The sequence below is a fragment of the Staurois parvus genome, unplaced genomic scaffold, assembly GCF_062004578.1.
Source record: "Staurois parvus isolate SC_StPar_1 unplaced genomic scaffold, SC_StPar_1.0 ptg000286l, whole genome shotgun sequence".
NCBI lineage: Eukaryota > Metazoa > Chordata > Amphibia > Anura > Ranidae > Staurois > Staurois parvus.
The window spans coordinates 1,621,588-1,646,487 of NW_028318082.1; the positions used below are offsets into that span (position 1 = coordinate 1,621,588).

Consider the following 24,900-nt stretch of genomic DNA (forward strand, 5'->3'; position numbering starts at 1 on the left):
GCACCCCCAAAGGAAACTATAAGCTTCTATGGTGATGCACATTGCTCAGGCATATTCCACTGTTAACACCATTTTAAAAATATGCTGGACGCAGGCTTCATTCTATGGAAAAGATTTATTGATGACAATCTTTATTTGGAAGAGATCAAGTTATGAGCTTGATCCCTTTATAAGTGGAAGGATAATGATTACAATTACAATCTGCAGTTCACTCTGACGATTAGTGACACAAGAGTCAATTTCCTTGATCTGGACATCTTTGTCAAGGGAGAGTCCATTCTGATTAAAACTTATGGAAAGAAGGTGGATTGTAATAGCTATCTAGTTGTCATTTAACTAAATGGCTATTAAATGGTCCTAAGAGACAGTGTATGTGTCTTCAATGGAACTATAGTCAAATTGAGGTCTACAAAGAAGAGGCAGTGTTACCAATGGCACATTTTGAAGGAAAGGATTATGAGATGGCAGAGTTAGAACTTGAGACCCAAAAGACAGAGGAAATGTCTAGAGAAGCAACACTATAGGAGAGGGTTAAAGGCGATGAAGGAAATGAGATGGATTTTACTATCCTGTTGATATACCACACACAATTACCACTTGTGAGGAGAATCATTTCCAGACAGTGGGACATACTAAGGAAGGGAAAAATACTTGTGTCCTTATTACCAACTAAGCCTCAATTTATGTTTAAAAATCCAAAAACCATGGTCTACAGCTCAGAATGCAAAGGGCTTTATTTACTAAAGTTGGAGAGTGCAAAATCAAGCTCACTTCAGCATAGAAACCAGTCAGCTTACGGGTTTTATTGCCAAAGGTTAGAAGCTGATTGGTTTCCTTGCAGAAGTGAGCCTGATTTTGCACTCTCCAGCTTTAGTAAATAAACCCCCAAAGAGCCTGATGACATAAAAACATCCAGAAAATCTAAAAAGGATTGGTAAGATGCCACGCCTGTATGGCATATAAAAACATGAAAGTGAGAAAACTGAAGGAGTTTGAATCCCCTCAAGCACAAAAGAATAATAAGGTCAACACATTCTTAACTTGCAATACTAAAGGTGTCACTTTGCAATAAACTATATATTGTAATAACAAAACAAGAATTGAGAATTCATATAAAAGAGCACTTCTGCAATATGTTAAAAGGCAGTGATAAGCACCCCCTTTTGAAACACTTTAAACAGCATCACAGTCAGAGTCTGAAAGGAACATCCTTCTGGGAAATTGAAAGTATTAAGAGAGACTGGAGAGGCGACAAGTGGATTTTTGAATTAGATACGTTGGTACCTGCAGGCCTCAGTGATGACATTGAGCTGTTTGCTTTTAATTAATCAATTAAAATTTTTTACATTTTCTGAGACACTATAAAAGTTTGCTGCAGATATTTACTGTGGATATAAAAAGTCTACACACCCCTGTTAAAATGTCAGGTTTCTGTTATGTAAAAAAATTAGACAAAGATAAATCATTTCAGATCTTTTTCCACCTTTAATGTGACCTAAAAACTGTACAACTTGATTGAAAAATAAACGGAAATCTTTTAGGGGGGGAAGTAAACTTAAAAAACTAAAATAATGTGGTTGCATAAGTGTGGGATCTGTGGATGTAGCTGTGTTCAGAATTAAGCAATGACATTCAAAATCATGTTAAATGGGAGTCAGTACACACCTGCCATCATTTAAAGTGCCTCTGATTAACCCCAAATAAAGTTCAGCTATTCTACAGTTGTGTCCAAAATTATTCAACCCCCACTGAAATTGAGTGTTTTGGCCAGTTTGACATTGCTTTTGATCATTCAGTCATCTTGCTTACATTTACATTAAAGAGGCACTTGTAGGTCAGACAAATATAACATAACAGTTATAATGAAATAACCACAAATGTCTTTTCTGTGCTCACAGCATTATCAGTTTTATTCAACCCCCAAGTGACATTCAATCTTAGTACTTAGTACAGCATCCTTTTACAGTTATAACAGCTTTTAAACGTGAAGCATAGCTTGACACAAGTGTCTTGCAGCGATCTACGGGTATCTTCGCCCATTCTTCATGGGCAAAGGCCTCCAGTTCAGTCACATTCTTAGGCTTGCGCACTGCAACTGCTTTCTTTAAGTCCCACCAGAGGTTCTCAATCGGATTTAAGTCTGGTGACTGCGATGGCCACTCCAAAATGTTCCAGCCTTTCCTCTGCAACCATGCTCTAGTGGACTTGGAGGTATGCTTGGGATCATTGTCCTGTTGAAAGGTCCAACGTCTCCCAAGCCTCAGGTGTGTGACGGACTGCATCACGTTTCCATCCAATATCTCCTGGTACTGAAGAGAATTCATGGTACCTTGCACACGCTGAAGCTTCCCTGTACCTGCAGAAGCAAAACAGCCCCAAAGCATGATTGACCCTCCACCATGCTTCACAGTAGGCAAGGTGTTCTTTTCATCATAGGCCTTGTTCTTCCTCCTCCAAACATAGCGTTGATCCATGGGCCCAAACAGTTCTAATTTTGTTTCATCAGTCCACAGAACACTATCCCACAACTTTTGTGGTTTGTCCACATGGCTTTTGGCATACTGCAGTCGACTCTTCTTATTCTTTGGAGACAGCAAGGGGGTACGCCTGGGAGTTCTGGCACGGAGGCCTTCATTACGCAGTGTGCGTCTTATTGTCTGGGCTGAAACTTCTGTACCCACATCTGACAAATCTTTTCTCAGTTCCTCAGCAGTCACACGGGGACTTCTCTCCACTCTACGCTTCAGGTAGCGCACAGCAGTCGAAGTCAGCATCTTCTTTCTGCCACGACCAGGTAGCGTTTCAACAGTGCCCTTTGCCTTGAATTTGCGAATGATGCTTCCTAAGGTGTCTCTTGGTATGTTTAACATCTTTGCAATCTTCTTATAGCCATTGCCCTTCCTGTGAAGAGAAATCACCTCTTCTCTTGTCTTCCTGGACCATTCTCTTGCCTTCACCATGTTTGTAACCACACCAGTAAATGTCTAGAAGGAGCTGAGTATCACAGTCATTTTAAAGCTGCCTAATTGGTGCTTATTATGCTTGATTGCTGCTCGGTGACATCCACAGGTGTTTTCAATACCTGATGGAAAGCACCTGTATGAACCTCTGTTCTTCAGAGTGGTAGTCTTTAAGGGGTTGAATAATTGTGGCAATGAAGAAACCACATAAGAACCATTTACTACTGTATTACATAAACAATTGATGTCATTTTAGTTGCATTTGGGTAGTTACAACGTCCTTGTAGGATTTGATTCTGAATACAATTCCAAATGTACACTATAGTCCCTAAACCCCTTTACAGCATTGGGGGTTGAATAATTTTGGACACAACTGTAGTAGGTCTTTCCTGACATTTTCTTAGTCGCATCCTACAGCAAAAGTCGTGTCCGGCAGAGAGCTTCCAAAGCATCAGAGGTATCTCATTGTTAAAAGGTATCAGTCAGGAAAAGGATACAAAAGAATTTCCAAGGTATTAGACATACCATGGAACACAGTGAAGTAGTCATCATCAAGTGGAGAAAATATGGTGCAACAGTGACATTATCAAGAACTGGACATCCCTCCAAAATTGATGAAAAGATGAGAAGAAAACTGGTCTGGGAGGCTGCCAAGAGGCCCACAGCAACATTAAAGGAGCTGCAGGAATATCTGGCAAGTACTGGCTGTGTGGTACATGTGACAACAATCTCCCGTATTCTTCATATATCTGGGTTATGGGGTAGAGTGGCAAGACGGAAGCCTTTTTTTATGAAGAAAAACATCCAAGCACGGTTAAATTTTGCAAAAACACATCTGAAGTCTCCTAAAAGCATGTGGGGAAATGTGTTATGGTCTGACAATACCAAGGTTGAAATTTTGGGCCATAATTCTAAAAGATATGTTTGGCACAAAAACAACACTGCACATCACCAAAAGAACACCATATCCACAGCGAAGCATGGTGGTGGGAGCATAATGCTTTGGGGCTGTTTTATTTTTTTTTTCTATGCAGGCCAGTCAAGTTCCTCCACCCCAAATTCACTCATCAATGTCTTTATGGACCTTGCTTGGTGCACTGGAATTGTCCAAAATGTCTTGGTATGCTGATGCCTTTAGAGTTTCCTTCACTCGAACTAAGGGGCCAAGCGCAACCTCTGAAAAGCAACCCCACACCATAATCCCCCCCTCCACCAAACTTTACACTTGGCACAACACAGTCAGGCAAGTACCGTTCTCCTGGCAACCCGCCAAACCCAGACACGTCAATGGGATTGCCAGACAGAGCAGCGTGATTCATCACTCCAGAGAACACGTCTCCACTGCTCTAGGGTCCAGTAGCGGCGTGCTTTTACACCACTGTATCTGACCCTTTGCATTGCACTTGGTGATGTAATGACTGGATGTAGCCATGGAAACCCATACCATAAAGCTCTCTATGCACTGCTGTTATGCTAGTCTGAAGGCCACACAAAGTTTGGAGGTCTTTAGCTATTGACTTTGCAGACAGTTGGCAACTTCTACGCACTGTGCACTCTGTCATTTTACATTGCTGAGTTGCTGTTGTTCCCAGTTGCTTCCACTTTGTTATAATACCACTAACAGTTGACTGTGGAATATTTATTAGCAAGAAAATTTCATGGATGGACTTATTGCACAGGTGGCAACCTATCACGGAACCACGCTTGAATTCACCGAGCTCCTAAGAGTGACCTTTTCTTTCAAAAATGTTTGTAGAAGCAGTCTACATGCCTAGGTGCTTGATTTTTTAACACCTGTGGCCATGGAGGTGATTGGAACACCTGAATCCAATGATTTTAGAGGGTTGTCCCAATACTTTTGGCAATATAGTGTATATATATATATACTGTATATATATATATATATATATATATATATATATATATATATATGTACTTTATTTATTTTTTTGTTTTTAACTTTAATTTTCAATAAATAGATTTTTTCTTATTTTTTTATTCCTCCTTTTTCTCTTACCCGTTTTAATTGTATTATTGCAGTCATTTCATATCTGGGAATATTTATGAAGAAATTAAGCAGTTAAACTTTGTGGGAACAGTAGATATTTGTTTTCAAAGGAAGGCTCTAAGCTCCTATGTTCGTCCTTGAGAAAGAATGCCTTTACAATTGAAACATGTAGGAAGTGATATAATTGTAGTGCGTGTGAACAGGGACAGATTGTAAAGAGTCTGCAGGACATTAGCAGCACTAAGGTGTAATAAACGGTAATAAAGTCAACTCCACAACTCCCAATTCTCTAATGCTGCCCATACATGACTGAATCAGCTGAATTTTGATCCATGTTTGGTCAGGCTGGTTATGCACAAGTCAATCTATTGACTTAATCTATCCAGAAAGTTGAGCAAAAGAAAAATGACTTGTGTATGGCCAGCCTAAGATACACAGCAATTTGTTACCTACATGGAATTCAGCAAGTGTTAACTGCTCTAATAAACCTGCAGGTGCCCTTCACTAGTCTCTCCATATGTGACCTATAATAAGTGGGCTGGCTTATCCAAAAGCCCCTTACTAGCTGTTTAAGGCCTAATGTACACTATAACTCTCAAATGCCTGTTTTACAGGTGTTTGATATATTTTTTCTGCCCATGTTATTCCATGTATGAGATGTAAGCCAGCTGATCTAAGTTCAAAGGCCAGATGCAAAGATCATCATGCATTATGGTTACAAAGTATTTGGTCTAATTTGCAAATTGTGCATTCAAACCACTATCGGTGAACCTAAACCTCATTGCTACTCACCACCTGCTCTGGTGAACTGTAAAATCTTGGATTTCCAATTACTCTCTGTCTCAGGGACAATGGTCACCAGGACAAATAAGGAAGGTTGAATCTGCCCAGTGGGGACAAAGATAGCAACACAAACTGGATAGAGGCTGTAACACATCCCTACTGTATTCAAAGTTAAAGGTCAGTCCACCAATAGCTTTTATTTCCCTTTTGGACAATTTCACTGGTACTTTGGTTTTATAATATAGAGAGCTTTGTGGTGAGAAAAATTAGAAAAACCTTTAATGGGTACTGATAGAGAGCTAGTCATGACAGCACTACAGTGGTTGAATTAACACAGTAGACCACACTTTTAAATGAATACATTTGGATGGACTGACCTGTTCACTGTGTTTAAGTGGTTGTAAACCTTTGAAATGAAAAATGAACAGAGCATATCCATCTATAATGTATACTTGCCTCAATCCAAAGCAACTATCGTGCTTGTTTCTGCTCTCTCTTACATGAGTCACTTCTGACAGATTATGCTGACACCACAGAATCCCAGGAGATGCCCCCTTGCACCTCTATTCCTGAAGGAGGTTTAATCTAAGCCTTGCAAACATTATGGTGAATTTGTGCAGAAGGAAATTAGCCACAAATGCGATATAATAAATAGCAGAGTTATTAGAGGAAACATGCACAAACATGGGGCAGCATAAATACTCCATTCATACAGAGATGCTGGAAGAAACCCAGGAAAACTGGTGCTAAAAGGTCCCAAAGAGTAAACTTGTAAATACAATACCAGTCTGGTTCTGCTAATTTGTTACACACTGTGGAACATCCCACATGCAGTAAAAAAAACAAGATTTGGCTACCTTTAAATAGCAGGAATATATTACCAGATATTTTTATGAGTTGATAAGGAAATAGTGCTCTATCTATAGTCAATGTTTATTGCTCTATAAATGTTCAATAAAGCATATGGTGATAAATTATTCTGTGCCGAGTCCATATATTTTTGCATACTTGCTTTTATGAATATCAATGAGAGCTTGTGAGGCAACATAAAATGTCATCTAAAAACAGCAACAAAACAGTTCCTGTATTCTACAAAAGTGGCTGACTTTTAGCATTGTATGAACTAGAAGAAACTTTAAAAAATAAACTCGAGGAAAACAACCCCATCAAAAGAATTTTTCATTTTAATTTTCATAATCCGCTCATTCCTGCTGGTCGGCACTGCCAGGTGTGGGACATTTTGTTGGACAGCACTGCAGATTTAACAATACAGCTTTGTTATAGATTCGCTCTAGCCTGTGATAGGACAAAGAAGGAGCAGCAGCAGTCTGATGAGGCCATCCGTGTGGTCTGCTGTCCTGTAAGAATGTTAGGAGTGTTAAGCTGGGTATACACGCTGAGCAATGTGGATGCAGGGATCTCCCCTCGGTATACACGCTGAGCAATGTGGATGGAGGGATCTCCCCCGGTATACATGCTGAGCAATGTGGATGCAGGGATCTCCCTCGGTATACACGCTGAGCAATGTGGATGCAGGAATCTCCCTCGGTATACACGCTGAGCAATGTGGATGGAGGGATCTCCCCCGGTATACACGCTGAGCAATGTGGATGCAGGGATCTCCCTCGGTATACACGCTGAGCAATGTGGATGGAGGGATCTCCCCCGGTATACACGCTGAGCAATGTGGATGCAGGGATCTCCCCCCAGTATACATGCTGAGCAATGTGGATGCAGGGATCTCCCTAGGTATACACGCTGAGCAATGTGGATGCAGGGATCTCCCCCACTATACACGCTGAGCAATGTGGATGCAGGGATCTCCCCCCGGTATACACGCTGAGCAATGTCGATGCAGGGATCTCCCCCCGGTATACACACTGAGCAATGTGGATGCAGGGATCTCCCCCCGGTATACACGCTGAGCATTGTGGATGCATGGATCTCCCCCACTGCGCTGTTGTATTCTGAGAGCGAGGGGCTGCACTCACTGACCAAATGCTGTTTTTTCTAGCAGGTCTGTTTGACAGAAGCCAGTCTAACAACTGGCTCCCGCTGACTAGAGAGCAACCTGTCAAGTTTTTTTTTTTTTAAATAAAAATCTGCTCCTATTGAATCCCTTATTAACCTTTAGTTTACCCCAATCACTCCTAAGCTCTATTTGTGTGAAAAAAAATGATAAAAATGTCATATGAGTAGTGTTGCATGACCGCGCAGTTGGCATTCAAAATGTAACAGCGCTAAAAGCTGAATTTTGGCCTGGGCAGGAAAGGGGTTGAAATTGCTTGGTATTGAAGTGGTTAAAGATATTAAGGCCTGAGTGGTACATCGTATGTTAATGCACTTCAAATTAAAATTTAGGTAGGATTTTTTATTTTTTTTGCAAAGTTTCATTGGTCCAGCTTGGACCAATGTAAATATGCACATCTCATACTTGACTGGTCCCTGTATAAGCTGTAAATCACTGTAGCAGTAACCACTTCTAAAGTGATAGTTGTGAAGTCTTACAATTTCCTTTTATTTCCTGCACCAGTGTATGCATCAGAGGAAACTAAAATACTCGAAGAATAATCCTGTGTTTTACCTATCCCAGCTACTATATCTATCATCAAAAGGCTACTTTCACACCAGCGAATTATGTTGCTGCGATTTGTAGCAGCAGGAATCTTCTGATTCCTGCTGCTGCTGTGAGCGGCTAAGTGCAGCTGCTGGTCCCATTCATTATGACAGATCGCTGGCAGCCTCAGCTATTTGCAAAATGCATCCAGCAGCGATCACTGCATATAATCGCCGGCTGTGTGGGGGACCGCAAATAGCTATGACTACAGGCGACCTGTCATTATAGTGAACGGGGCCAGCATCTGCACCTAGCTGCTCTCAGCGACAGCAGGAATCAGAAGATTCCTACTGCGCAATTCGCACCTGCCTAAATCACCAATGTTAATGTAGCCTTATATTTGACAATGGAGCTCGGAGAGTGATTTATGCCTTTCCTCACCACATAATTTACATTATTAGAACTTTGATAATGATATAAGCCCCAAGCCCATTTCCAGTCTGCGTCTGCCTAGACTTCCAATTCTTTATGTCCTTGGTCCTCAGTCCAAAGTCTAAATGCCCATAACCTGGGAACTGTCAGTCCAAAGTCTGAATGCCCATGACCTGGGAACTGGCAGTCCAAAGTCTGAATGCCCATGACCTGGGAACTGTCAGTCCTAAGTCTGAATGCCCATGACCTGAGAACTGTCAATCCAAAGTCTGAATGCCCATGACCTGGGAACTGTCAATCCAAAGTCTGAATGCCCATGACCTGGGAACTGTCAATCCAAAGTCTGAATGCCCATGACCTGGGAACTGTCAATCCAAAGTATGAATGCCCATGACCTGGGAACTGGCAGTCTGAAGTCTGAATGCCCATGACCTGGGAACTGGCAGTCCTAAGTCTGAATCCCCATGACCTGGGAACTGGCAGTCCTAAGTCTGAATCCCCATGACCTGGGAACTGGCAGTTCAAAGTCTAAATCCCCATGACCTGGGAACTGGCAGTCCGAAGTCTGAATGCCCATGACCTGGGAACTGGCAGTCCGAAGTCTGAATGCCCATGACCTGGGAACTGGCAGTCCAAAGTCTGAATTGCCCATGAGCTGGGAACTGGCAGTCCTAAGTCTGAACGCCCATGACCTGGGAACTGTCAGTCCAAAGTCTGAATGCCCATGACCTGGGAACTGTCCAGCCAAAGTCTGAATGCCCATGACCTGGGAAGAGTGGTCACACAAAGGTCCTAATTCTTTTTGGCTCAATACAACCCCCCACTGCTTCACTCTGGTAGATGACCACAATAGAATGTATTTCATTTAGTGAAGCATGCCAAAAACCAGCTAGCTGTCAGCACATATGTTTAAAACTGCCATTTAGAAACCTTTTTTTTTTGCATGTCAGGCCGCTGTGTCATTGGTACGGCTTGTGCCGCTAATGCCAGCGTCATACAACAATACACTGAAAAGCTTGGCAGGAGACAAGCTATTAATACAGAGTTCTTTCACTTCCTTTACAATGGAGGAGTGTGAAAGCAGTTTCTTGTGTAACTGGATATAATCTTTTTGATTGAAGAAAATGTGTTACTTTATTGTTCTGCTAGAACATAGTGCTCCTGCGCGTTAATTATTCTCACTTTGTATCTCCAGTGCCTTTTGTGTTTCATTTGCAGGAAAAATTGAACTGAAAAATGGCCCTTTGTGACTAGGTACACTACCCCGTAATTTAACATAACAGAGTTGCGCTCAGTATAGGCAGCTGATCCTGATCAATTCCTAAATACATCACTTGATTTTTAAAAGTAAACCAACACACAATTGCTAGAATCCAGTGCCGGGACAGGGTCCTGTAGCACACAAGGTGAAGATGCCAAAGTGTGCGTATAGCAAAACTTTTCTATAAACTTTAGAGAAGAGAATGGTTTCACCATGTCAGTTAATTTTTGCTGTCTGTATCCTGCTAAGAGGATTTACTCTAATTCTCTGTCCTGGAGATGCAACAGGATGCGCGGGGAAATTCCCACAAAGGGGTGAGCAGAAATCCAGTTGTCACTGGCACAAAGGTCCCCATTGGAAAAAATCCTCTCGCCTCTTTGGAATTTCTCAACATTTTCCCTTCCGGTGACAATGCTCACATTACAAATGAGAAAGTGAAAATCCCCTATGGGGACTCAGACAGCAAAACGTTACATGGGTTCCTATTCTTCCCCAATCTAAAACCAGAATCAAAATGTCAGGGCTATACTGTTCATACAATGTCACTATAACTTTGTAACAAAAACATTCTAAACTACATCAGTAGGTTTTTAAGCAAATACATTTGTATGTATATTTAGCCCCCATCACTTAGTGGTTGTAAACCCTCATTTATAGCCAGTGAAGTGACTGGCCTCAGGTGATACACAGAGATGAAATAAATCATCCTACATAAGTTGTCCTGTTTACCTACAGCCGTCTATCCCCTACATCAGGGGTCTACAAACTTTCTAAACAAAGGGCCAGTTTACTGTCTTTCAGACTTTAGGTGAACAAAATGTGGCCAGTGAGAATAGACAATGCCCTATCTTTGGTGCCAGTGAGAGGGATAGGGGACCCCATTTTTGGAGTCAGTGGGAAGAATTGCGACCCATTGTTTGCACCAGTGGGAGGAACTGTGCCCTGTTGTTGGTGCTAGTGAGAAGAATTGTGCCCCATAGTTGGTGTCAATGGGAAATATTGTGCCCCATCATTGGTGTAATTGGGAGGAATTGTGCCCCATCATTGGTGTCATTGGAAGGAAATGTACCCCTTAGTGGATGTTACAGGGGAGAATTACGCCTCATTGTTGATATCAGTGGATGAAATAGTGCCCCAAGGGCTGAACAAGCAAGGGCCACATCCAGCCCTCAGGCCGCAGTTTGGAGACCACTGCCCTACATCCATTCAAAGTGCAGAATTTGCAGGATCTCTCAGTTCTGAAAAGCAGGGGACAGAGAGCTACAATTACACTCAGTGAGGAGAGCTCTGAGAGCTGATTGGATGGGAGGGACCCCTCCTCACAGGGACCCCCCCCCCTCCTCACACCGCACACAGAAACAGAACTGAGGCTGACAATCACAGACAGCACACTCCCCTGTTATGATTTTTCTCCTGGTGTCAGGAAAACTTGTCAGAAGTGACTCATGCTTGTAGCAGAGGAACAAGGCAGCAGACAGAAATGACACTTAGTGCACTTAATTGAGAGAAGTACACACTATAGAGGGATATGATTTGTTAATATTTCATGTCTGAGGTTTACAACCACTTTAAACTAAACCTCTCATTTACCACTTAGGAGAATCAAGGCAACAAATGAAACCAGTGAGAACAGTGATTAGATAATGCTTTTCAGCACTTGAAGCTCTGAATCCAATGGACACACCTGCTCCAGTTACAGCTCTTTTAGATGGGATTTCCCCTCACTTTGGAGAGATTTCCTCTCTCACTTCCTGTTAGTCTCTGAAACAGGAAGTAAAGGGAAATCTCACAAGGAGACACAGAAAGTGAAAACGAAATAAATTACAAAAAAAGTTTCAACCATACCCTACTCTATCCAAAACAACAAGAAAAAAGTTGGATTTAGTTATTCTTTAAAGCGTAACTTCACCCTAAAAGGAAGTTGCGCTTTATATCCCCCTTCTCCCTCCTCTGCCACATTATAAATTGTTTTGTGGGAGCAGGTACCTAGTTTTAATAGGTACCTGCTCCCACTTTGGCACCCTCTCCCAGTTTGGCTGCTCCTCTTTGACCATTCCAGTTCGCTCGTGTGCAATGGGAAGCCAGCTGTGAAGCCACAAGGAGTCACAGCCAGCTTCCCGTAGTAAACATGCCAGAGCCCGGGAACCAAAGACCAGTGAAGAATTGACCTAGGTGAGGACAGTGCTTGATCCCCAGACAAGTGTCCTTATATTAAATCTTATCAGCTACAGTAATTGTAGCTGCTGACTTTTAATTTACTTTCTTTCTAGGGTGAAGATCCTCTTCAAGTTAGAACATTCATACAATTTACCTTAGCTGGCAATAACTGTAGTTCTTTGAAACCAGAACTCACAAAGCTTCTCCAATGAAAAAAAAATGCAAGTGGCAATAATTTGGTCTTGAATTCAACAAACAAACAACAGAAGATATTTAGAAATGTCCTTAATAGTAATGCCCACTACCCACAACCCCTGAGCTGGTTGAACGTTGGTCTGGCAGGAAAGTTTCTAATTTGCTACCCTAGTTAGTTGGCAGCATAGGGTTTTCCATTAAATACCCCACTTGACAAGGTGCTTTCAAAAGTCCATGATCAACACTTAGCAGCTCCACAGCATATCAACCTGTTAAAAAGCTATAGCTCGCCAAAATAAAAGTTTGCTTTAAAGTGTTACTAAACCCACAATAAAATCAGTCTGTATATGCAGTAAAGCATGCTTGTTATTCTCACTGTGGAACCTAAGGGGTTAATCCTCTGCATTGTGTAAAAATGCTGTTTGATCCTAACTTCTATGATCCTCCCTTTCTTCCAGTGTCCCCCTCTTATCTCCTGATAAGACATATTGTTGAGACACTCTGCACATGCTCAGCTTAGTGTATATTGCTAGAGAAGGTTTTATTTTTTCTTTGGAGAGTGCATGTGACCAGCACAGGGCCAATCAGTACTGTGCAGACAGAGGTCAGGGGTTTTGCATCCTCCTAGAGCAGAAAGCAAACTCCTCCTGAAAGCTTTATCATGTGCTCTGTTGTACACTGATAGAAGTCACAAGACTGCTCTAATTGCTTATGAGAAAAGGTATTTAGATGTTTATATTTTTATAAAATAATGTTCTGTGTACTGTGGGAGACCAGATATAGTGAATGCAGGGTCCTGGGTTTAGTAGCACTTTAAGGCTAGAGCTACATACATGGTAATGTCTAGTAGTCCAATTTGCTACTAAAGTCACTCGTCATTAATGGTTAAGAGTAGGGACTTCTTTCAAAACATCTGAATCAAATGGCTCTCAGTGGAGTAAACTGTGCAGGTATGTAGTAGCAATTAATACAACTTACACCATATGGAGTCATACAGTGGGGCAAAAACGTATTTAGTCAGCCACTAATTGTACAAGTTCTCCCACTTAAAAAGATGAAAGAGGCCTGTAATTGGCATCATAGGTAGACCTCAACTATGAGAGACAAAATGAGAAAAAAAAAAAAAAACAGACAATAACATTGGCTGATTTGGAAAGAATGTATTTGCAAATTATGGTGGAAAATAAGTATTTGGTCAATATCAAAAGTTCATCTCAATACTTTGTTATATATCCTTTGTTGGCAATGACAGAGGTCAAACGTTTCCTGTAAGTCTTCACAAGGTTGGCACACACTGTTGCTGGTATGTTGGCCCATTCCTCCATGCAGATCTCCTCGAGAGAAGTGATGTTTTGGGGCTGTCGCTGGGCAACATGGACTTTCAACTCCCTCCAAAGGTTTTCTATGGGGTTGAGATCTGGAGACTGGCTAGGCCACTCCAGGACCTTGAAATGCTTCTTACGAAGACACGCCTTCGTTGCCCAGGCAGTATGTTTGGGATCAAACAAGTGCCATAGATACAGGTAATGAGTGCAGGACAGAGGAGCCTCTTAAAGAAGAAGGTACAGGTCTGTGAGAGCCAGAAATCTTGCTTGTTTGTAGGTGACCAAATACTTATTTTCCACCATAATTTGCAAATAAATTCTTTCCAAATCAGCCAATGTGATTGTCTGGATTTTTTTTCTCATTTTGTCTCTCATAGTTGAGGTCTACCTATGATGCCAATTACAGGCCTCTCTCATCTTTTTAAGTGGGAGAACTTGCACAATTGGTGGCTGACTAAATACTTCTTTGTCCCACTGTATGTTTAATTTGTTTAGTTATCAGTTGCTTTTTCTTGGAAATAAACACTAGTGATGTTTAGTAGCATGGCTGAGCTCACCCACATAGCTCTAGCATTCAACTCCATATTTTCTTTTCTCACCTTCAGGTCCCTGTGTACCACCCCCATCTGGTGACAATGGAGTACTGCCTCTAGGATCTGTTGAATACAGTGACTGTAAAGAAAAGAAAAACAGAAATGCTTACAAAAAAAACAATAGTAAGAAAATAATAAACAGCTATTAAACAAGAAACTTGTTCCTTTGTATATGTTTGGAAATAACCCTATTCCATTTCATTGCAGTTGGCCATTCCTAAATGGAACCTGCTGTATCTCCTTGAAGGGACATGGTTTTGTGCACGTAAAATTGGGTCCGATATAGTATAAAAGTACACCTGCTATAGAAAGGTGAAGACTGGCACAAATGAGGGTTCCTAAAATTGTTAGTTATTATTACAGGTACTTATATAGACCCATCACTTTACACATATTGTGTATGCACATCAGTCCTTAACAATCTAAGGTCCCTAACTCACATTCATACATACACATACAAGTGCGAATTTAGACAAGAGCCAATTAACCTACCAGCATGTCTTTGGAGTGTGGGAGGAAACCCACGCAGGGACAGGGAGAACATGCAAACTCAAGGCAGGTGGTGCCGTGGTTGGGATTCAAACCGACAACCCTAGTACTGCCAGGCGGAAGTACTGACCATTTAGCCACTGTGCTGCCCTAGTTGCTTGACCATTATGCTGACCCTCTTGATTCAATACATTTATTGATCCAGAATAAGGATGCAGATAAGGGCTTCTAACTTTTTCTGACTCATCTTATCTACAAACCTGTGACTCAAAAAGAATTAAAAGTAAAGCTGACTTCACATCTACACGACTGAATTTTCCTGCTTTTTTTTATTGTAGGTGCATGGTTATACAATGAAGTGCAATGCTATGCCTATCAAAAGTCCCCTTTAACTTTATGCAACTAATTGATTTATGAAACCAATCCCATGATTCCAGTCACTCACCAAACAGTCAATGGGCCTTCTTATTTCAGTTGGTGCAGTAGTGAATAGATGAATGATATTAACTAATGCAGATCTTAACTGGGGGTATCCATAACCCTTGATTATTTGATGATTATCTTTAAGCTGTTCTTGTCCTAGCTATTCATATATACAGTAAAATCAAGATATTGACATCTTTTATACTCATACCGGTACCCATTAGGACTGCAAATGATAATAATTTTAATAGTTTGCAAAAGGTGGTATGAGGACTTCCAATATTTAGCAATCCGATGAGGGTCTGTAAGTGTAAAAAGGTTAAAAATGCCTATCACTTGCACACCATACTTCTTCAGAAAAAGGTGCGTAAAATTACCTAAACTATTTATTAAACAATAAGCTCACCTTTTGGTAAAATAATATATGCACTTTTTTGCAGGTAAAAAAATGTGCGTTTATTTTTTTTAGCTGCAGGAGCCTGTAAAGCATTCCACCAGCAATCAGAAGATCGCTGGTGCTATGCAGGTCTCCTGCAGATCTGTCAGTATATCTGCTTGCTTGTAAGGGATGTACGAGCAAGCAGATTTACTGACAGGAAGAATCAATGAACTACAACAGCGTTTTTACAGCAACATGGTAGTTCATTGAGAACTACAAGCTGACAGCCACTAACGCTGTTGGGACTTGTAGTTTCTCATTCACAGAGGACTGCGAATGAGTGATGTGGCTGGGCGGGCAGAACCCCGCACTGCCGCATTTTTTTAAAATTTGACAGGTGTGGGGGGGGGGGAGAAGATATCCCACTGGCAGTCAAAGCAGGGGGATCAGCGGAATATGAGTGCAACATGTAACATGTTATGCTAGGTGAACTTATCCTTTAACAATTTTAAATAAATACCATATTTTTTTAATTATATTAATACATTAATATAACTAAAAAAATACATTAATTCATTAAAAAGTAAGACAAATCAAGTGTTTAATTTTTCACATTTTGTCAAGTCATCAAGCTTGCAAATCTCCTGTAAAGAATGGCAATACATGATGAACAAAGGACAGCATTGCATATCATTGATGATACTGTACAGTATATATTAATAAATGGACCTGGCGATTAGGCTTTTACTCTGGGAATGCTATTCAATTTAGGTTTTATTTTAAAGATGCGTGACAAGAACATTTACACTGCTGAGTCAAACTGCGGCTTTCAAGAGAAAATAAGTAATAATACAAATGCTGACCTTTGTTATTTGCAGAGTGTACTGACCTGGCATCTGCTTCACTGTAATATTCCCTGGCAACGATATCCTCGAACAGCTCTCCTCCAGTGACCCTGCAGACAGAGACAGTGCATGTGAGGTCAGCCATGATAATACACTGTGCTGGGTAAACACACTAGACCCCATATACAGTATACAAGTTCATAAGAGAAGGACCTTCTGTGTTTTATGTAAAAAAAAAAGTGAGATTTTTTGTTGGGATTTTTGACATCTACGTCACCAATGGGGGTATTTCCACACACTATCTGCCCAAGTGTCACCCACAGCAGTAATGTGGGATGAATTACCTGTTTCTCCACTCTTAGAGCTCAAGGGAGCCTTCAGCTTGTATTGCAATGTAGCTACATGTATATTAAATATGTTTGTCTTTATTATTAATTTTCCCAAGTGCTACAGCAATGGTTTAAATACCCTGTGATTGCAGCATGCTAGAAAGATGGACTGTGGATTTAACACAGAATGTAGCAATATGAGTATCCTTTCGTCCAACACATTCCCCCTGCACACCGTTCCCATAAGTAACATTGCTAAGGAAGCATAAGCACTGTTAAATGAAGGAAGGTGCAAGGAGGATGGAGGGGGATCCCAACTGGTGGAAACCCAGGTCACAGCACAGGGTATTTTAACCCTTGCCGCACACTTTGTAGCTAAAAAAAAATAAATAAAAAGACAAGCCTATTTATTACTGTATATGTCTACACATTTAGTATTAAATATGACTGCCTTTTTTCCATAATAAATGAAGAGTTATGCTGTAAAGTATATGTGAACCCTCACCAACAACCCAAAACAGAAACAGAAAGGCAATGCAAAACTTTTGTGTATGAAGACTGGACTGTAGGCCATCACATTTGGTGGCAGCGGTGAGATGCTTCCTGCAGTCTGGGGCATCCAAACCACCACTGGGATCTAGTTAGCAGAAGAGGAGAGGTACAGACACCAGCCACCATGGAAGAGAAATTCGTAAGGAGGCTGTAAGAGATGCAAGTGCAGCACAGAGAACCAGTGCCAATGCAGGTTCTGATGGGATGGTATGACTCTGTCCACTGGCAGCCCTAGAAGGAAGAGCTAGACTGACAGCAGCACTGCTAAGGAAAAATTCTCCTCTCCATCCAGGAAAGGTACTGGTTGCAGTAAGAAGTGCTGGTGCTGTTATGGGGGGAACAACCGCACAAGGAGTGGGCCTCTGAGTTAAGCAGGCTGGTCCAGGGAAAAATGCGACTGGACGAGAGCTACAGAGCCCTCTGTTGGCATGTAGCCCAAGTGTGCCCTTGAACAGCAGACGACAGCCCGACGGAAGGCTTTGGCTATGATGGCTTGGGGCTGTTGTACTGGAGACTGTCATGGGACCCTGACTTCAGGAGTGATCTGGAATGGCATTTGGAGGAAATCATGGATTACAGAGACCAGATTCTGAACATCTCGGAAGTGTGCTGGGTACAGGAAGAAATGGAGTTTCTAGCCCTTCAGGAATGGGAGTTTGAACAAGCATATAAAAGACTGTTTGACAAAGCTCAACAGTATGACTAAGCACCCATGGATGTTTTGGATCATGAGTTACCCAACGAAGTGCTGGCACTGGGCCCAAGAACTGCCAGCCCGTGCCCTGGATTTTCAGCAATCCCAGAGACTGAGGATTTAATAGGTTTTTCTGCTGAACAACCCAGTGAGCTTCCAGCAGAAGAGCTGGCATCGAGGCTGAGCACAGCTGACCTCAGCCTATGACAATTTATGCCCCTGGAGGATTTGTGTGAGGCCACCAAATTTTCATTTTACTTCCCAGCAGAAGAGCTGGCATCAGGGCAGAGCATAACTGACCTCTGCACAGCACCAACAGCCCTTCCAGAGCTCCAGAGAGCTAGGGCAGGCAGTCCTTCTCCCCAGTAGCAGGCTGATACAGTGGAACTCCTAACCCCAGCTGAAGTGCTGGCAGTGGGGCAGAGTCTCGGCCCATACACAGTTTCAGCAGAACAGCTGGCAACAGAACAGAAGGTTCAAGACCTCTGCTCCACACCCACAGCAGATCAACAGTCCGGGAGAGGAGGTAGTTGTCCTCCCTCCCCAGCAGCAGTTCATGGACTCGGTAGTGAAGGAAGTTGTCCTCGCTCCACAGCGGGAGTCCGAGAGTCAAGGAGTTGGAGCAGCTGGCTCATCTCCCCAGCAGCAATTCAAGAACCAGGGAGGGAGGATGTCGTCCTCCCTCCCCAGCAGCAAATCCACAGTCTGGGAGGGGAGGTGGTCATCCTCCTTCCCCAACAGTCAGCCAGAGTGGAGGAGTTGTGGTCCCCAGCTGAAACACTGGCAACAGGGCAGAGCACCGCTGGCCTTTGTCCAGCACCTACCCTGTCTTCACGGCTCCAGGGAGTTGGGGCAGTCAGCCTGTTTCCCCAGCAGCAGTCCAAGCCCAGGCACGGTAAAGACCTCCCACTGGAAGTGCTGGCAACAGGGCAGAGTGCCACCGGCCTCTGTCCAGCACCTACCAAGTCTTCACAGCTCCAGGGAGTTGAAGCAGTTGGCCTCTCTCCCCAGCAGCTGACCGCACCCCAGACGGTAAAGACCTCACAACTAAAGCACTGCCAGCCGGACAGAGGGTCCACAACCTCTGCTCCTCACCTACCAATGACAACTTTTCCCTGCGGCCAAGAATGGAGATTATGTGGACCGACTATGTGGATTCACTCTGCCCAACTAACGCATGTCCAGACCAGGTGGAGGTCTGGAACCTGGCTAGTCGACTTTTGATGGGGGAGAAATGTGACAGACCCAACCGGGACAGGGGCTTTTGGAGGAGACTGCAGGCTAGCCTCTTGCCTTTCTGACCATGATCCTGGCATCTAACGGGGCTCTATTTTTTGATGTGTGCCTTGGGGAGATCTTTGGAGTAGTTTACTTTGGATTTAAGTCCATGTCTACCCAAAACATACAGACTCTGAGAACTAGAGCACCAAGATAAAAATTTGGGGTCTCTGTGCCCAAACTAGCATTGACTGCTTCAACCCCTTCCTTACCAGACTCAGAGACTCTAAGAAGATGTTGATATAATCAGCAAAACAACCTCATGCTGAGAACTCTTGTTCTAATCTGTTTATTAAGGTGTTATGTGTTTACTATCTTCCCCCATTTGTGTGCCTTCTAGGTGTGCATTCCTATAACTAATGGAGTTAATTGAGTCACCTATTGTTTGTTGTCAAGTCCTTCTAGAAGTGCTCACATGTTAGGATTAGACTGATGTCAGCTTCACCTCATTATCTAATCAGTCTGGGATGTTTATTCCAAAGTGTACTATTTGTTTTATTGTTCATGAGGGGATGGGCCCTATTTCTGGAGTGTATAAAAACCTGTGTTTTCGATTCAATAAAGAGTTCCAGTCTGGCATCTAAGCTAGTCTCATCTAGTCTTGCAATGCTCAGCTATAATACCTTGGTCCTGTGTCCCAGTGGCAAGGAAGTGGTTGTCTGATTGAATCATCCAATCTGGGTGACAGGCGTTCTGTCACACGAGGACTCTGCCAAACTAAAGACTGATTGAACAGACGTCAATTGGTACACTGCCCTACAAACTGCTGATCCATGCCCTCTGCTCTGCTTACCCCTATCCTCTGACCTGCTGACTCCCAGTACACTCCACTACTGATTTCTGTTTTTGTACACTGCCCTGCTGACCTCCTATCCTCTGCCCTCTGACATTTGTTTTTACTGCACCCTCACATCAAACTGTGGCCCTGTTGTGAGGTGTGATTTGGATGCCTGATGTTGGTGTGATCAGATTGTACTAGAGAGCACCCCCACCATTTGCAAGGAAGGAAAAGAGAGAATGTCTCAGCAAGACTAAAAGAGAGAAACCACAGCAACGTAAATCCCTGTCTAAGGACTTGCACATGTGCTCTATCCCTGTCAGAGCACATGTCTGGAGACACAGAATAGGGCACCCTAGGTCTGGTAAGAGACTAAAATTATGTAAGTTCATCTGTTTCTGCTGGGAACTATTATGCTTTCTGCAAGGGCTCCAACTTTGCCAACTAGTGGTTTCTTTTATCTTCATTCACTGACAAAACAGGGGCTGTTATAGCTAGTTATGACTGTCGTTATATCAGTATATATGTTGCTAGGTAAATGCGGTTCAGTTCTGGAAATTACTGTTATTTACTGCAGGTGTTTAGCCATATCTCTCAAAGTAATGGCATTGTCTTATTAATTGTTTGTATAAATACACTTGCTATTCCCCTCTTATTTTAAGCTATGCTTGGCCTAATATCTACATTTGTCTATCTATCTATCTATCTATCTATCTATCTATCTATCTATCTCACATAATCTCTGTTCTCAACTGCATAAGAACTGGAGACTTCAGGGGGGAGTGTCAGCATCAGATAGAGAAATAGCAATACACTGATCTTCCCAGTGATAAGCTGAACAGGGGGGGTGTCAGCACAAGTCTGATCACTGGAGGACAGGCAGGGTGTTCTCCCAACACAGCAAGAAAACTGACCACTCTGGGAAGAATGTGCAGGGGGACTGGCAGGATCACCAGGTATTTCACACAAATGAGGAACTACAAGGAGACCAAGATACTTTTTAACACAAGCACATCAGTTTCATCAGTTCCTATGAAGAATCCACTAAAGGCTGGTGACAGATAGGGTCACTATTTCCTTAGTAGATTGTTCATAAGAAGATGTAAAGGATACACCTCAGTTCGGGCAAACAAAAAAAGAGAACTGATTATTCCTTGGGTGTCACCAACATAGTGTATCACCCTCCAAGTTTAGCTAGGGGAAGCTAGACTCCAATGGTTAGACAGGGGCTGAGCAGAAGCCCAGGTGTAATAGTCAGAGAGTGGTCGAATTGTGGTCAGGGCTGAGAGACTTTGCAGGCCAGCCCCTCTGGAATTTCCCCCTGTTCTAGGGCTTTTGAAGGAAGACTCTAGAGACAGTGTGATGAGTGACTGGCTGTACTCTTGAGGGGTACTAGCCAATCCCCAACAAGATTTTGGCAAGGGGCTGGACACCCTTAAAAATGTAGCCTGCTCAGTAGCAGACGTGTGGGAGCAGGAGAGTTGGAAGCAGAGTTCAGGTGGAAGATGTGAGGCTGAAGGAGGAAACTGCAAGGAGGCTCAGTAGGATGGGGACTACCTGCTGGCCTGGAGCTGGAAAGGAGAAAAGCTTGGAACTCACCGGCCCCATGAGAGAGGACCACCTGTATGGCAGGGAAGGAGCCACCCACCCACAAGCAGTACAGAAAGGGATCTGAGTGAGTACGCCTACATCCCCTACCTAGGCGGATAGGGGAAGGAGCACATAGTGACTGTCTATTTCTTAAAGTGGCAGGAACCGGATCCCCTGTTCAGGGACACCTACAGATTGCTGGGTGAAGAGTTCATCTGGGGTCTGGGGTCGTACACTAAGGAGACACTGGCTAGCTCTCCAATGCAGACTGTGCTGCAGAGAAGGCTTGTGCATAGTTCCAGAAAGTTGTTCTCAATTTTTCAGTACCTTTGTGCATCCTGTACACCCCTAACCCTATCCCAGTTCAAATCCTTCAATAAAAAAACTAAAATCAAAGCTCGAGGACTGATCTCTGAGCTGTTGTGTAAATGCGTGATGCCTGGCTGTGCAGGACTATAGGGGGACCCAAATCTTCTAGCGGGTAGTGTTATATGAGGAAAAGAAAGAACAGAGGCTGGGAAGAGGGTCAGGGTTTTAACCCCTGTTCGTCTTTTACTGCTATCCAAGTCTCATTTGGAAAGATCTCTTTTCAGCGTTGCGGTGACAACGGTTTTACCAGACAGAAAAAAATCTGCAACATGAACACTAAAAAACTAATAACAAGTAAAAAAAAAGTTCTGGCATGACATATACTATACATTACATTTGAAGTAAACTTAGTTATGAAAGAGAAGATGGATGCTGTAAACTGCGGGTTATGTAGTTAATAGAGATAATTATGAAGTCAGAATTTACAGTTTAATGGGGAAAAAAGTTTCTAAACAAAGAGCCAGTTTACTGTTCTTCAAACTTTAGCAGGGCCGGACTGTGGCCAGCAAGGGTGGAAAATGCCCTGACATCAGTGGAAATAGAAAATGTCTCAGGCATAGTGGTCAGTAGGATTAAAACAATTATTTAGGGCCTATGGTCAGTAGGAGGAGAAATAGTGCTCCATCATTGGTGTCAGTGGGAGAAATAGTGCTCCGTCATTGGTGTCAGTGGGAGGAATAGTGCCTCATTGTTTATTACCTATAAAGTTGATAAGGTTAAAAAAAAGATACCAGTCCATCCAGTTCAACTTGAGAGCATGTGTGTGTGTGTGTGAACAGTTGTTTTTAAATCAGTGGGATGAATTATGCCCCATCGTTGGTATCAGTGGAAGGAATAAGGCTCCATCATTTTTGTCAGTGGAAGACTTGTGCCCCATAATTGTTGTTAGAGGGAGAAATAGTGTCTCATATCAGTGAGAGGAACAGTACCCCAAGGGCCATATAAAGGCAAGCAAAGGGCTGTATCTGAACCGCGGGCCGCAGTTCTGGAGACCACTACTCTAAGCCAAGAGGCTCAAATATACAGTGGGGTTGATTTATTAAAACTGGAAAGTGCAAAATCTGGTGTAGATCTGCATTGTAGCCAATCAGCTTCCAATTTCAGCTTGTTTAGTTAAGCTTTGACAAAAACTTGAAACCTGATTGGTTTCTATGCATAGCTGCACCGGATGATTTTGTACTCTCCAGTTTTAGTAAATCAACCCCAGTATATTTAGTAAATTTTTAATGGCCCCAATGTTCCTAAATTACATGTGGAATGGCAAACTAGCATTTATGGACACGTTTAATTTTTCATTGTGATCCAGAAAGACAAATTATGGGAAGTGTATTAAAGTTGCTATCTGTCCTAAGGTCTAATAATCAAAGTTTAGGAGAGAAGATCCTATGGTATCAGGAAGTTAGCAAGTTGTCACTATAACCTAGGGAGGACCAACAGATCCCGAATCCAAAGAGCATTTGAGCATCATAAATTATCTTTGAAAAAAATGAAAACTTTTACAAACAAATCACAGTAAAGTAGCACAATCAGTAGCTGTTGCCTTGTACATATGTGCAGGTGAAACTTGAAAAATTAGAATATCGTGCAAAAGTTAATTTATTTCAGTAATGCAACTTAAAAGGTGAAACTAATATATGAGATGGACTCATTACATGCAAAGCAAGATAGTTCTGAGCGAACTATTGGCGCTTTATAAATACTGTATAATAATAATAATAATAGTTCAAGCCATGATTTGTCATAATTCGGATGATTATGGCTTACAGCTCATGAAAACCCCAAATCCACAATCTCAGAAAATTAGAATACTGTATTACATGCAATCAATAAAACAAGGATTGTACGTAGAACAATATCGGACCTCTGAAAAGTATAAGCATGCATATGTACTCAGTACTTGGTTTGTGCCCCTTTTCCACCAATTACTGCCTCAATGCGGGGTGGCATGGAAGCTATCAGCTTGTGGCACTGCTGAGGTGTTATGGAAGACCAGGATGCTTCAATAGCGGCCTTCAGCTCTTCTGCATTGTTCGGTCTCATGTCTCTTATCTTTCTCTTGGCAATGCCCCATAGATTCTCAATGGGGTTTAGGTCAGGCAAGTTTGCTGGCCAATCAAGCACAGTAATCCCATGGTCATTGAACCAGGTTTTGGTGCTTTTGGCAGTGTGGGCAGGTGCCAAGTCCTGCTGGAAAATGAAGTCAGCATCCCCATAAAGCTTGTCTGCGGAAGGAAGCATGAAGTGCTCCAAAATCTCCTGGTAGACGGCTGCGTTGACCCTGGACTTAATGAAGCACAGTGGACCAACACCAGCAGATGACATGGCTCCCCAAATCAACACAGATTGTGGAAACTTCACACTGGACTTCAAGCATCTTGCAGTGTGTGCTTCTCCATTCTTCCTCCATACTCTGGGTCCTTGGTTTCCAAATGAGATGCAAAAGTTGCTCCCATCAGAAAATAGGACTTTGGACCACTGAGCAACAGACCAGGTCTGTTTTTCTTTAGCCCAGGCTTCTGACGTTGTTTGTTGTTCAGGAGCGGCTTGACAAGAGGAATACGACATTTGAAGCCCATGTCCAGGATGCGTCTGTGTGTGGTGGCTCTTGATGCATTGACTCCAGCCTCAGTCCACTCCTTGTGAAAGTCTCCAACACTTTTGAATGGGCTTTTCCTGACAATGCTCTCCAGGCTGCGGTCATCCCTGCTGCTTGTGCACCTTTTTCTTCCACACTTTTCCCTTCCACATAACTTTCTATTAATGTGCTTTGATACAGCACTTTGGGAACATCCAATTTCTTTTGCAATTACCTTTTGAGGCTTTCCCTCCTTATGGAGGATGTCAATGATGGTTTTCTGCACAACTGTCAGGTCAGCAGTCTTTCCCATGATTGTGATTCCTAC

General features: G+C 42.6%; 1 protein-coding gene and 1 long non-coding RNA gene across 7 annotated transcripts in view; one reads left to right on the top strand and one right to left on the bottom strand.

Moving 5' to 3' along the window:
• LOC149458503 (uncharacterized) overlaps positions 1 to 15,062 on the top strand; it is a 47,569-nt gene extending 32,507 nt beyond the window's left edge. The window contains exons 3-4 of one of the 2 annotated variants that reach the window (XR_016313419.1): positions 14,284 to 14,394; positions 14,479 to 15,062. This is a non-coding gene — a long non-coding RNA (uncharacterized LOC149458503). Of the gene's footprint in view, positions 1 to 14,283; positions 14,429 to 14,478 lie in introns of those variants that run through there. The other variant, XR_016313418.1, reaches the window with a different exon arrangement.
• Positions 1 to 24,900, bottom strand: part of CAMK2A (calcium/calmodulin dependent protein kinase II alpha) — a 346,233-nt gene that overhangs the window by 78,874 nt on the left and 242,459 nt on the right. For all 5 annotated transcript variants that reach the window (XM_089682134.1, XM_089682135.1, XM_089682136.1 and 2 more), the window contains exons 5-6: positions 16,452 to 16,517; positions 14,278 to 14,350 (exon numbers count right to left, since the gene is read on the bottom strand). In XM_089682134.1, coding sequence (XP_089538260.1) covers positions 14,278 to 14,350; positions 16,452 to 16,517 — 139 coding nt within the window. The remainder of the gene's footprint in view (positions 1 to 14,277; positions 14,351 to 16,451; positions 16,518 to 24,900) is intronic.